Source organism: Leopardus geoffroyi, chromosome C1, assembly GCF_018350155.1.
Source record: "Leopardus geoffroyi isolate Oge1 chromosome C1, O.geoffroyi_Oge1_pat1.0, whole genome shotgun sequence".
In the NCBI taxonomy this organism is placed as follows: Eukaryota; Metazoa; Chordata; class Mammalia; order Carnivora; family Felidae; genus Leopardus; species Leopardus geoffroyi.
Genome location: NC_059328.1, coordinates 111,711,912 through 111,726,912, shown reverse-complemented (window position 1 = coordinate 111,726,912; position 15,001 = coordinate 111,711,912). Strand labels below are relative to the sequence as shown.

Here is a 15,001-nt window from a genome sequence, read left to right as displayed (position 1 = left end):
TTGATCAGATTCAGGTTCAGTTTTGCTTTTTTTTTTTTTGCAGAACCACCTACATGGATGATGATGTATTATTCTACAAATAGGAAGTACATAATGCTGGACTGGCTTTGTTTTAGTGATGTCAGCAACTGTTCATATTTAGTGCTTACATCTATTAATTCCTTAGTGGTTGCAAAATGATACTATTCTATTATTCTTTTCTCATTTGTTAGCCAACACACTTCTATAAAGATGTTTCCTTTCATCCACTGTTTGGTCCTCTGTAGTACAGTTTGTAACAGAAAAGCAGAATAAAGGAACCCGATTATAAAATAATGAGCTGGTTCCTAGCAACAATGATCAATTCGTTTTTATCCTAAGTTTCATTATGAACTCATGGATTTAAACTTTAAAAGCAACCAACTATCTTTCCTTTTCCCTCATCATTTAAAAATTGCACAATTAAAAAAAATAAAAGTAAAAATAAAAACTGCACATTATAAAAACTTGGGAAATACAGAAAGTAAAATGTATGAAAAGAAAACAACTATCACTCATCCTGCCATTTTGAAATAATCACTGTTAATTATATGGAAATTGTTCTCCTGGGTTGTACTTTAATCTTGCAACCTTGAGATCACATTGCATATCCAGTTTTATATCTTGCTTTTCTCTTATCAACCGATTTGCCCTGTAATGCTTTTAAATCTGCTTGCTTCCAGCCTCCTCATTTACCGGAATGGCAAGGTTAGAAGAGGACCCACTGAGGGGTAGCTGCCCTCAGGTCCTCTACCTTTCCTCATTATGAAAACTAAAGAGAAACTGGCTTGAATAGAAGTGATTCCTAATAGAATAATTTGCAATCAAAGAATCTCCCTACGTGGTTCTTGAAGCTATCAGGTTTTGTACTTGACAACTGAGGTGAAAGACTATTTCTTTTTAGATCAGTAGGCAGGTACTCGTCCTCCCAGACACACTAGCAAGCTCCACTCCATACCAGCGATCTGGCTCGGGCATTCTGAAGCAGATTCTACTCTGTCACCAGAAATGTGTTAGGAATGTTCCGTTTGGCCTGAATATGGCCATATTTATGATGTAACATATACCAGAAAGAAACTAAATACCCGATAGCTCAAAAAAGTCCCCAGAAAAACCAATAAAAATGTGTTTTTATTATTCACAGTTGACCTTTGAACTACACAAGGGTTAGGGGCACCCCTTGCCCCGGCACAGTTGAAAATCCACGTAAAACTTTTGATTCCTCCAAAATTTAACTACCAACAGCCTACTGTTGACTGGAAACCTTACTGATAACATGAAGAGTTAACACATATTCTGCATATTAAATGTATTATATACTGTATTCTTACAATAAAGTAAACTACAGAAAAGAAAATGTTAAGAAAATCATAAGTAAAATACATTCACAGTACCATAGTTTATAAAAAGAAATTCACGAATAGGTGGACCCACACAGTTCAAACCTGTGTTGTTCAAGGATCAACTGCACATGTGTGTGTGTTTCTTACTGACCGATTAAATAAAGTGATCTTTAAATGTGGGCCACAACCCAGTGTTTACAGAATCAGACCTCTGGATACGCTATGCAGTACAAAGTTGTAGGCACTCTCATAATTTGAAACATCTCTGCCAACTGCTTTTGTCTCACATCATGCACTTCCTTTACGTACCTGCTCCCTGAAAACAGTTGGGTTTCTGAGTTTTAAAAAGAGAGTTTAACTGAGTTACAGATTATCAAAGCTCATCTTGGGCTCTCTTCTTCCCTCTTCTTATGCTCTCCCTAGATAGTGACACCTACCCCCATGGCTTTAAATATGATCTCAACATAAAGCATATCACCATCACAGCTAATTTGAGTGTTTCCTAAATATATGTCTTAAGCATATTATATAAAGTAACTCATTTATAATTCTTACAAAATTCCTATGAGTTGGACACTATTATTATCCTCCTTAAAAATGAGGAACTAAGGCACAGAGAGATTATATGTCTTGACCAAGGTCACAGTGATGCCCAAATTTGCAGCAGGCCATCTGGTGTCAGAGCCCCTACTCTCAACTGCTATACTCTAATGCCTATGTTCTATGTATGTATGTTCCCCTGTATTAAAGGTCTCATTTTTATGATCATTTGAACTTTATTGATTCTGGAACCATGACAGATGAGCTACCCACTTGTGAAGACCTGAACATCGGTCAGAATATCGACAGAGTCGGTGAAAAAGCAGAATTGCTTTCCTAAGATATTTTAAAGGTAGACGTATTAATTTAAATGTTAAATTTCTTAAATCATATCACCTGTTTCATTTAGATTCACAAAAAAAATAACTGTATGCTTAAAAAATACTTCATCACTTACCTTTGATATCTCTATGAACAATCATATTACTGTGCAAATAGTGTACGCCCTCCAGAATCTGACGGGTGTATTTCCTAGTCACATTCTCAGTAAGAGCTCCATATGCTTTTAGTTGGTCCTTAATTGAACCCTAAAAGGGAAAAAAACAAAAAAACAAAAAAACTATGGTATGGTTTGAAATGAAAACCACTATTAAATATTTTTTAAAGGATCTTTAGTTCATGACTAGGAGGCTTTAGTTGGAGAGTACATTAAGGACATTATATGCCATCTAATTAACATAAATTCTACTACATTTCTTGACTCAAATCCTGGAAGAGTATGGTCACAGCTGAAAGAAGCCTTTTAAAAGTATTTTTTGACTGATGCCCTTGTTTCCATGACTATGTTGGTTCTAACGATCTCCTGTTCTTGCAATCGTGTTTTTTAGAATCTTCCTTTTTTGGGAGGGCAGGGTGCCTGGCTAACTCAGTTGGTTAAGCTTCTGACTCTTGATTTCAGCTCAGGTCATGATCTCACAGTCTGCTGGATTGAGCCCTGCATTGGGCTCTGCACTCACTGTGCAGAACCTCTTGGGATTCTCTCTCTCCCTCTCTCTCTGTTCCTCCCCCAATCATGCTCTAAATTAAAAACAATAAATAAATAAATAAATAAATAAATAAATAAATAAATAAATCTTGCACTCTTTGCCCTGAATATACTTTTGTTTTTCTTACTTGCTCTTTTCTATATGCTCTACTTGAATCTTATTTGTTTGATATCTGCTAATTTACGTCTCAGGAGAAAGAATGGGTAAGTTTTTCCTTTGTATACATACTCAACATTCTAGTTCAAAATATGTGAAAATATACTAAAGAAGAATTTCAAATTTTCTTATATGTTTTTTAAAGCAAGATGAGGTGCCATTTCTGAGAATGCTGAATCACTGAGGTGAGACACTGGCACTTGAATTCTGAAAAAGCTTCCCTACTGATTGATTCCAATGTGCAAATTTGATGACTAATCACCACTTTAAAAGATAGGAATAAAATGTTTCTTGAAGGATAAAATCTATTCTATATCCAAATGTTTCTGCCTTTCCTTGAGTTTTGGCCAATGGTATACTTTGCCATAGGAAAATAGATTCTTAGACTTTACAGGTTTAACCATTTGCTTGTTTCCACTATTCATCAACAACATCTGGGGGGACTGCAAGATGCAATTCTGCTGACCCAAATTTGCAAACACATTTGTGGAAAGCCTTAGGCAGCCAAGTACCTATACCTACAAGTCAACGTGGCTTTTTGTTCAGTCTACTTATTGTGTCTCTACTTGTAGTAATACCCAAAATAACATAGCTAGAACTGAGCTGTCCAAATAATAAGCCCCCAAATTACTTGTAGGCTGCAAACAAGTGATGGACTTAAGGGCAGCTGGGCCAGGAGCCTATAGCTGCTAACAGCTCCATCAGTGTAGTCTATTTACTCCTGTGTACCAAAAACACAGTTATCTTCTTCGATGTGAACAAGTGGAATGAGTTGCAAAGTACTGTGAGATAAAAACTGTGTCTGTGTGTGTGTGTGTGTGTGTGTGTGTGCATGCACGTGTGTGTAACAGAGAAATCAACTGCTAGCTGCTAGTCCAGAAACTGAGAATAAAGTTATGGTTCTATTCCAAAAGCAGTTCTAGATCAACTAAGAAACAGAAGGCTACATTTGGGAAAACTGAAAAATGGGATGACAATCTTGGCAAAGTGTGAATCGAGGACACAAAGAGATCATCATGGCAAATTTAATGAGAGAATTATATAGCATCTTTCACAAACTTGGAGATTCAGTTAAGTCTAATAAAATCATATATGTCCAGACCATTATATGCCATGGGCTTGGCATATGTGTAATTCATTTAAGACTGCTGATGAACTATGATTAATTTGGTAACATGATTTCACTGACAACCTATACTTTGAAGAGATAGCTGCCCTTACAAAACCAAGTGAAGTTAATGAGAAGCAGAATCTAACACCTCTTCCTGAATGGTCCTGGTTTAGTCTTAAGATTGCTAAACATATAAGGATCACCTGTCTCCATTTGCAATGTAAATCAGTCCCAGCCAATTAAATGGTTAATTTAAAGTTTATCTATTCTGAGAGAGTGCTCAAAAACACATGTGTGGGGGAGGGGCAGAGAGTCTGCACTGTCGTGCAGAGCCGGACTTGGAGCTCAAGCTCAGGAACCATAAGATCATGACCTAACCCGAAATCAAGAGTCGGACGCTCAACCAGCTGAGCCACCCAAGAGCCCCAACCATTTAACCTTATCTTCAACAATCAGGACCTCTATTCATGCTTATTCAGAATTTTCTATTTCCAATTTAAATACTTATTATACAAACAGCAATCGAAATGTGAATAAAAGAGAAAAATCTATCACAATTCCAACATGACACATTTTCATTTTTTAAGTTTCTCCTATCCTTGTCCAAATACAGGTACTTTTAAAACACCATCATCATTATTAAAAAGTATTTTATATTCTTTTTCTCTTACTGTAAGTACTTCCTCCAACTTTGCAACATAGACTTCACAATTTTAACATATTCTCTTGACAGCACCATCGTAATTTAATTCTACCATGGGCACTCATTTTCCATCACAGACAATACTAAAATAAATATACACAACTTTTTCCTTCTTTTGGATTACTTCTGTAGAATGAATTTCTGTGAAATTACCAGCCCAAAAGTCTTCAAAGTCTTGAAGATTTCTATGGCATTTAAATACATCCCACCATGGGGCGCCTGGGTGGCGCAGTCGGTTAAGCGTCCGACTTCAGCCAGGTCACGATCTCGCGGTCCATGAGTTCGAGCCCCGCGTCAGGCTCTGGGCTGATGGCTCAGAGCCTGGAGCCTGTTTCCGATTCTGTGTCTCCCTCTCTCTCTGCCCCTCCCCCGTTCATGCTCTGTCTTTCTCTGTCCCAAAAATAAATAAACGTTGAAAAAAAAAAAAAAAAATTTAAATACATCCCACCAATTTGTTTTCCAAAGGAATTAAAAAAAAAACCCAACTAATTTATACTATCAACAGAATCTTTGAAAATACAAAGTAGCAATGATGAGTAACAACAGTGTCTCTATAAACAATTATTCATGATGATAAGAAAGTAAAGTTTACTGCTGCTCTTGTGAAACAGGATGATTAAAACCATTACTATTAGATACTGGTCAACAGTTTTACTGATCCATAAGCTCAAACTGTAAATTTGTACATTAAACATATACACTTCTAATAAACAATCCACTTAGAGACCCATAAATCAAATGTTTTTCCTAATATATATTACCTGTTAAAGTACACGAAAGCATTGTTTAAAAAAACTTTTTAAATGTTTATTCATTTTTGAGAGAGACAGAGACAGAACACAAGCAGGGGAGGGGCAAAGAGAGAGGGAGATACCGAATCCAAAGCAGGTTCCAGGCTCTGAGCTGTCAGCCCAGAGCCCAACACGGGGCTCAAACCCATGAACTCTGAGATCATTACCTGAGCCAAAGTCAGACGCTCAACTAACTGAGCCACCCAGGCGCCCTGAATGCATGTATTTTTAAAAGAGTAAATGTACCACCATCTTGAAAAACATTAATATTAAAATGTGCCCTACAACCCTACAAATATTAAAAATTACATACAAGGAATAACAGTTTGTAAGTCACATTTTGCAATTTCTATTGAAACTACTGACTCAGGCAATGATTACCAATCCATGTTAAAAACATTAGGTAGATGACTGAAAAGGAACTGGATGTTATTTTTATTTTTATTTTTTAGTTTATTTATTTTGAGAGAGCACATGAGCACGAGTGGGGGAGGGACAGAGAAAGGGAGAGAGAGAGAGAGGGAGAGAGAGAATCCCCAAGCAGGCTCTGCACAGGCACTGAGGAGCCCCACATGAGACTTGCGCTCACCAATTGTGAGATCATGACCTGAGCTGAAACCAAGAGTTGGACAGTCAACTGACTGAACCACCCAGGCACCCCAGGAACTGGATATTCTTATGCGCCATTGCTAATAGCTCAAGTTACTTTCTGGTCTTCAGGAATAAACAAAATCTTACACCAGAGAAATCTGGATGTCAATCATCCTAATCTAACACTCAATCTTAGCATCATTAATAGAGGAACAACCAGAAATTGTAGGTCTCCTAATGGGATGCAACATGAAATGCACAGTATCATCTATGATGCATTCTAATAAAAAATGCCACATCTTAAACCTAATTTAGATATTAAATCTAACTTACAGGAAATAAGAAGATAAAGGAACAAATTAAACACCACTATGCGGATACAATTAGAGAAATCTAGGAGGTGAGACTGTCAACAGAGCACCTAGTCTCTTTGTCAAACCTATGTCATGTAAAAATGTTCTAGATTAAAAAAGAAGTAAGGGGCATAACAGTTCAATGTAATGTGCAGTCCTGGGCTGGATCCTGGTTTGTATAAACCAGCTATTATGGTTATTTTAAGATCATTTAGGGAAATCTGAGTGTGGACTGCTATGGTACCTGTAAACCTATTTTAGTATACCTCAGCACTGTCTAAAAAATGAGTTAATAGGGGCGCCTGGGTGGCGCAGTCGGTTAAGCGTCCGACTTCAGCCAGGTCACGATCTCGCGGTCCGTGAGTTCGAGCCCCGCGTCGGGCTCTGGGCTGATGGCTCAGAGCCTGGAGCCTGTTTCCGATTCTGTGTCTCCCTCTCTCGCTGCCCCTCCCCCGTTCATGCTCTGTCTCTCTCTGTCCCAAAAATAAATAAACGTTGAAAAAAAAAAAAAATGAGTTAATAAATGAAAACAAAATAAAATTACATTACCCAGCAATAATTTAAAACTTTCAAAATTTTCTAAAGTAGTTTAACATATTATAATCAAAGTTTTAGTTTTTCTTTCCTCATTGAAGACTTGAAAGAGGATATGTTTATTTTCAAAAGACGTACTAACTTACCCCTGGCATATACTCCATAAATATGGAAAGGGTTTTTTCCTGGGGATCCCTCAAACAGCCATAATACTGAACAATTCGCTCATGCAGCAAGTTTTTCAACAACTGAATTTCACACTCAAGTGCATTTACTTCCTGAAAGACAAAACTCACTGTTAAGTCTTTACAGCATTGCTAGTGAAAGCAAAACATTCGAATTTCATGGACCATCAAGGTGATTTCATTCTGAAATTTTTACTTCCCAAGGAATAAACATTTTAAAGTCTCTAAACAGTAATAGACCTTGAAGGTATACTAAAGCAACACTAAATCCGATCAGGAATATAACTGAGTACTAAAGAGAAAAAAAATTCACAGTACAAAGTAGATAAATTATTGATTTGTTTCACAAATAATTTGTATTAAGGGAAAACAAAATATTCTATTGCGTTACATTTATTTAGTAAAAATGCTTCTTATAAATGTGACAAAGTAGCTTGCAGTGATTCTTACCTTGCTGGTCTCAGGGCTATCAGGGTCAAACTGAACTTGCTTAACAGCCAATTCTCTTCCTGTATCGACATCATAACAGAGGTAGACCCTGCCAAATGCTCCCTGGCCAAGAAGTTTGCCCAATCTCCAGTTGGTTGGAGCACGAGGTGCTAAAAAAGAATATTTTCTTAAAATGGAATACCCAGATGGCACACAAATGGTTAAGGACTAAATGAGTAAACTGCATTAGTGACATCCTTAATTGAGTATGTGTGGATATAAGGGAAAATCATTATCATCCAAATTCATAATGATCATCTTTGAAAATTTTTCTCCTCAATTTTCTAAGATTCTAAACCCAAACAAGGTTCATATATCCCCATGCCTTATGTTTTCCAAACAGATTATTTTTCCCTCAATTAAAAATATAATAGTATCTTTCACTCAATCTAAGGTACTGTGGACTATCAGATGCACCATTCCTAAGCTTTATTGCAGCAATATTTGTAACTAGTCTTCCACCTGCTTACGATGTAGAAAGCTGGAGAGAGTATCACTCTCATTCTAACAAGAGAAAATCCTGAGAGCAGCAAGCAGCTGGAGCAGGAGCAAGGGTGGGAATACTACAGAAGATTAAAGATAAGAAGGACAGCAGACCTTCCTTCAATAAGTATACAAGTCAGAAGACAACGGAAAAAAATAGCTTTAAAGTGCTAAAAGGAAAAAAACTGCCCAGCATTCTGTATCAAAAAAAAAAAAAAAAAAAAAAAAAAAATATATATATATATATATATATATATATATATATATATCAGAAATAAAGGAGAAAAAAGACCTTTTTCAAACAAACTCTGAAAGAATTCATTGCCAGCAGACTTACATTACAAGAATAGTTTAAAGCAATTCTTCAGGCAGAAGGAATGTGATATCCAACAGAATCCGGAATCTATATAACCTATAGTCTACAAAATCCTGGATTTACAGAAATAAAGTGATGGATATATGAAAGATATTCTTCTCTTATTTTTTATCAATTCAAAAACAATAGCTGTCTAAAGGACAAATAGCAACAATGTAGTGTAAGGTCACAGATGTAAAAGTAAAATATGACAACACTAGAACAAAAGGGATGAATGTGAAATATTCAAATGCTGCTGCAATAAATACCTTTGAGCACAAATCTTGGTATGCACTGCTTATGTGATAAAGTCCAAATATTCCACAATCTGGCCTTAGTTACCATTCTAGTCCTTTTCCTACTGTTTCAAGTAAGATACCCTTCACTTTAGCCAAAAATGAACTATTCCCCATTCTCAGAGCATGCCATGGCCTCCTACACATATCACCTTCCAAGCTAGTGAATTCCTACTCACATTCAAGATCTAGATTAAATACTATACAATAATCATTTCTCCACACAACATTCTCCCCATTAGACTACATTTTAGAGGTCATATTTGGAATCTCAGTTTGGTACTCAACAAGGATATGTGGAATGAACGAATAAATGACAGACTGGTAACAATCTTACTAACTAAAGAGAAGGAAAGAATCAGCTAAAGTAATTAGCAGTAACACTGTACTTACACCTTATATTCCAACCACTTTTAGAAATACCCTTTTTACCTTTTTTTGAGAAGTTGGGTCTCACCCTGAGGACTCGTTTGGTATTTATTCCTTTTAATACTGTAAAGTTCTGCAAAGGTTCTGCTAAACATTCACTGTGCCAATTTCTTTTACTTACAACGGCTGGGTGGGCTGATGTCCATTACAGTCAAAGTAGGATTGTCTATGTCACTTCCTCTTCTTCTTACTCGACTATCATCATATTCTGGGGTAAAGATACTGCTTCCACTACTAGTGCTTAAAGAGTGATCAGTAGGACTGAAACTCACAGGAGACCGGAAGCTGGTCCCCTGGGTCCTTCTAGCTCTTGGAAAAGTTTTACGACCTACAAAATCAAAACAGGATTACCTTACAACTTTTATTCATATGCTGTAATTCAAAGTATTTAAAATTTGTAACATGAGGAATAGAAGTCTGTCCTGTGAGTAGGCTAAGAAACTAAAATAGCAATGATTATTTGATTACATTTTTAACTTTTGTTTTTAATGTTTATTTTTGGGGGGGAGAGAGAGAGAGAGAGAGAGAGAGAGAGAGAGAGAGAGAGCGTGCGCACAAGCAGGGGAGGGGCAGAGAGGGAGACACAGAATCCAAATCCAGGCCAGAGACACAAATCCAGGCTCTGAAGGCTCGAAGCAGTCAGCACAGAGCCCAATGAGGAGCTCGAACCCATGAACTGGGAGATCATGACCTCAGCTGAAGTCAGATGCTTAACTGACTGAGCCACCCAGGTGCCCCTTGTTTACATGTTTGAAACTTAAGAGTAGTATTTTTTTTTTTTTAAGTTCAAGGAAATAGCCTTTTGAACAATGAATCATTAAGTAAAAAATGAAAATCAAGAGAAAAGGGGGGAAAAAGCAGAAATGAGAAAAGTGGGGCAAAAACAGGATCTGAATACAAATTCAATGTCTTTTGTAAAAACACACCCCCCCCACATTCATAAAATCACTGCACTCTCTCATTTCTAGATAAAAAGAAAAAAAACGTACTTTATTCTCATTTCCAATTATAAGAACAAAAGTTAGAAAATTTAGAAGTAGTATTTTTTTTTCTTTGGAAAGGACAATGCAAGTATGAATTCCATCATCGAGGAATAATTTTCTAGTTAATATCAATTTTTTCTAAGTTTATTTATTTTGACATAGTATGTGTGCATGTATGAGTGGGGGAGGGGCAGAGAGAGGGAGAGACAATCCCAAGCAGGCTCTGTGCTGTCAGCATGCAACCTGACACAGGGCTTGATCCCACAAACCATGAGATCATGACCTGAGCCGAAACTAACAGAGTCGGACGCTTAACCAACTGAGCCACCCAGGCATCCCCAATATCATTTTTTAATTACAGTTTTTCTTTCAAGGGAAAGATAAGTACTATGTGGTAAGCTGGCATAAACCTGTTATCATTTTAGTTACCTAATTTCTTTCAAAAATTGGGTTTTTTTTGTTGATGGGGGGGTGGGTGATGGGTACTGAAGAGGGCGCCTTTTGGGATGAGCACTGGGTGTTGTATGGAAACCAATTTGACAATAAATTTCATATATTGGGGGGGAAAAAAACCAAAAATTGGGTTTTTTTTAATGTTTATTTTGAGAGAGACAGAGAAAGAGAGACAGAGAGACAGAGAGACAGAATGGGGGAGGGGCAGAGACAGAGGGAGACACAGAATCCAAAGCAGGCTCCAGTCTCTAGGCTCTGAGCTGTCAGCACAGAGCCTGAGGCGGGGCTCAAACTCATGAACCATGAGATCGTGAGCCAGTCAGCCGCTCAACTGAGTCACCCAGGTGCCCTTCAAAAATGGTTTTAAGCAGAAAAACTAAGTGATTCAGGAAAAAAATTATCTCTAATGGTTTAAATATGAGATTTTTAAAAATGTGATTTTGATTTTGATTATTTTTGAGATTTTTAACAAGCTGTTCTTGTAGTCTAGTTACAGAAGCTTACCATCATTATAGTCTTGATGGTGATATGAAACATGATACCTTCTTGGGTATGTGCCTCCTTTTCCAAATTTCTCAAAGATAGGGTTGTCATAGTCTATTGAGACATAAGAAGGTTATGTGTTATAAAAAAGTCAAATATCTCTAATAATAAAAAACACATTTACACATTTTTATTCATTTAAAAAAAACAAACTCCTCTCTCCCTCCCAGCCAAAGCATTGTTTAATGACACAAATATTTAAACATTTAGAATACGGAGAGTCTAACCTGAAAATTCCTGATGATTATCTGGGTAGCTTTGTGCCCTAGGCATTCGTGATTTTGGATAGCTCTCTCTAAAAACAGAAAATGTCACATTAAATGAAGAGAAAGTATGTAAATAAGACATTTAAAATATCTTTATGCAATATCAGTATCTGTAAGTATGTGTGGAAATTATACATATATATGAGGTGTATATATATATAAATATATGAATAAAGGAGCTCACTCTGAAATGTCAACATAACTGAAAAAGAGAGACTTCTTTTTAAACACTTACTTGGTGCAGGGAGGCAAAAGCCTAGCTTTAAAAATTAACCGATAGGGGAGCCTGGGTGGCTCAGTCAGTTGAGCAACCAACTTCGGCTCAGGTCATGATCTCATGGTTTGTGAGTTCGAGCCCCGCATCAGGCTCTGTGCTGACAGCTCAGAGCCTGGAGCCTGCTTCGGATTCTGTGTCTCTCTCTCTCTCTCTGCCCCTCCCCCATTCATGCTCTGTCTCTGTCTCAGAAATAAATAAACATAAAAAAACTTAAAAAATATATTAACCTATAGGGTATGGCAGTAAAAATGGTAAGTTTTGGAATTACAGATGTTGGCAAACACCTGTATTTTAATCGTAGCTCTACCATTTAATCAGCAATTGCAATCTTGGCAAATCACCTTTCTGAGATTTTCCACATCTATAAAAATGAGATAATAATGTCCAACTCATCAATGGTGTGTACATATATTGCTTAGGACAGTGTCTTTCAAATATTAAATGCTCAATATATAGCTTCCACATTACTATTTTCCTGAATTTCTTAAATGTTTCAGATATCTGTCTTGAGGTAGACATGGGCACAAAGGTTTTATTTATACAGGTAAAAGAAAATTAAATGTGTATTTCCATACAGTATTCATTATTATTTTCAGAATTTGCTTCTAAAAAGAAATCCCAGAGGAGATCAAATAGGTAAAGATTTTACAGACTGTGTGCTACAGGATGACTTTGCCTGCTACATGTGAACACTGTCTTACTGAGACCAGAAGAGAAGGAGCACCTGTAACTAAAAATCCACAGTTGCAACTTCACCCAACTTATATTTCTGAACAGCCATTTCACACAAAAGAAATGTACACTACTTAAATTTTAAATGACAGTCAACATTCTGGGCCACAATTACCAAAAGAGTAAGTTATCTATAACCTGGTGCCAGAATGAACATAATCCTGAACAGGTGAAAACAACTCAAGAAACCTCCAAAACCAAAGGTATTAATGAGAAATTTGATAGAAGTTTCACCAATATAGTTTTATAAGTAAATGTACATTCTAAGTTTGCATTTAGCTTCAAACACAGTTTTGGCAAGCAGAAATACTGGTAATATTATAATCAGGTATCATTTTACCCAATAAAGATACTGAGCCCCATGAGGTTAAGGGATTTGTTCAAACTAAAAAACTTCATTTGGCCTATGTATAGACGAGTATCAATTACATTCCTCTGACATGCTATATATATGCATATGTACCCACATACATTAAAAAATAAAAACTACAATCCATATTACCCATCCAGAGGACTATCAAGTGATGGACAACTTCCAGAGCCAGAATTTTCAGGGCTGCTTAAAGACAATGGGTCCAGCATCTAGAAAAATAAAGAGTTCCTCCATGATTCAATGTGTACAACCAGAAGTTACTGGGTTTTTAAACAGCTTTATTGAGATATAATTCATGTAACATAAAATTCACCTATTTAAAGTGTACAATTTAATGGTTTTCAGTATACTGAGAGTTGTGCAACCCTCACCACTGTCGCAGAACACTTTCAGTACCCACAAGAAGACCCCATATCCAACAGCAGTCACCTCTCCCCAGAGTTACTAATTTTTTAATATTTTAAATGTAGTGGTCCCTTGTAGGTAGGCTACAACTTCAAAATATCCTAAGGGAAAAATATTTTCTCTATAAGATTATTAGCTAAATAAATAAAAGCTAAAAGATTTCACATAATTTTGCTCACTGAACACTAAAGCCCCACTCAAATTGAGAATAATGACATTGTGGCTGCTACATTATTAAAACATTTACAATGTTTTAAAAAGTTGACAAACCTCAGCTTCACAAAGTTAAATATCTTTAGTTTCACTATATCTTTCTTTCCTTCTTTTTAAATTTTTTTTATGTTTATTTTTGAGAGAGACAGAGCATGAGCAGGGGAGGAACAGAGAGAGAGGGAGACACAGAATCTGAAACAGGCTCCATCCAGGCTCTGAGCTGTCAGCACAGAGCCTGACACGGGGCTTGAACTCATGAACTGTGAGATTGTGACCTGAGCTGGAAGTCAGACACTTAACTAACTGAGCCACCCAGGCACCCTTCACTATATCTTTCAAATGTTAATTAAAAATCTGAATGTCAATCCCAGGATTACAAACAAATACATTCATTTATTTATGGATGGGCAAAATAAGAAAACCAGCTTTATTCCAGCTTTGTTTATACATGAATGCACACAGGCACATGTAAGTTAGTGGGTATTATCCTATATTCTTTTACTATTTTGTTCACTTAAAGAAGTGTCTCTCTCTCTCTCTCTCTCTCTCTCTCTGTCTCTCTCTCTCTCTCTCTCACACACACACACACACACACACACACACACACACACACACAGGATACCTGCCAAACCACACAAATCCTGACAACATCCCTTTAAGTGAAATGAAAAACCACATCCAACTTTTGCTTACTTGGTCCATGCTCTCTGGAATGAATTCTCCTTCACTGTTGATACTGGTGAATGACCCATTCCGGGCAACCTGGTGTAATTCATCTGGAATGTATCCTGGGGGAGGGGAGCTTCTATCTCTACTAGTGGGACCTCAAAGGAAAAAAAAAACAGTATGGAGGTCCAGCAAAAAAAAAAAAAAAGTTACATGATTTTATAAATATCAACTGGGAACTAATTTTTGTTTCAATTAAATATAAATACAGGATTTCAGTAACTACTGAAATCCAGTTTTTAAAACTTACAAGAACATTCATTTCTATAAATCTTCAAATGTTTTATACCTTTCTAAACTCCCACCCTATTATAATTATTAACCTCACTGTAATATTCATTTATTCTTATTAGATGGTATGTTCTTCTAACTGCTGACAACGGCGTTATGGGGCTGATAATAAAGATTTTTAGATGCCATTGCTTCTGGACTTCCAAGGGTCATTTGTACCTAGATATATGTTACCCTTTAACATAACTTATGGAAGGGATCATAATGTCGTGGAAAGAATGTGGACTTTATACCTCAGTTTAAAATCTCAGTTCTAGTTATTTACCAACTGTATTGTCTTTGGTAAAATTATCCAACCCCCACAAACCTGGTTCCT

General features: G+C 36.6%; 1 protein-coding gene across 1 annotated transcript in view; it reads right to left on the bottom strand.

Annotated features, from left to right (window-relative positions):
- MAP3K2 (mitogen-activated protein kinase kinase kinase 2) overlaps window positions 1-15,001 on the bottom strand; it is a 104,105-nt gene that overhangs the window by 14,402 nt on the left and 74,702 nt on the right. Inside the window, exons 8-15 of the mRNA XM_045479413.1 lie at window positions 14,362-14,492; window positions 13,180-13,259; window positions 11,630-11,697; window positions 11,364-11,456; window positions 9,545-9,751; window positions 7,822-7,970; window positions 7,333-7,464; window positions 2,359-2,488 (exon numbers count right to left, since the gene is read on the bottom strand). Of these exons, the coding sequence (XP_045335369.1) occupies window positions 2,359-2,488; window positions 7,333-7,464; window positions 7,822-7,970; window positions 9,545-9,751; window positions 11,364-11,456; window positions 11,630-11,697; window positions 13,180-13,259; window positions 14,362-14,492 (990 nt within the window). The remainder of the gene's footprint in view (window positions 1-2,358; window positions 2,489-7,332; window positions 7,465-7,821; window positions 7,971-9,544; window positions 9,752-11,363; window positions 11,457-11,629; window positions 11,698-13,179; window positions 13,260-14,361; window positions 14,493-15,001) is intronic.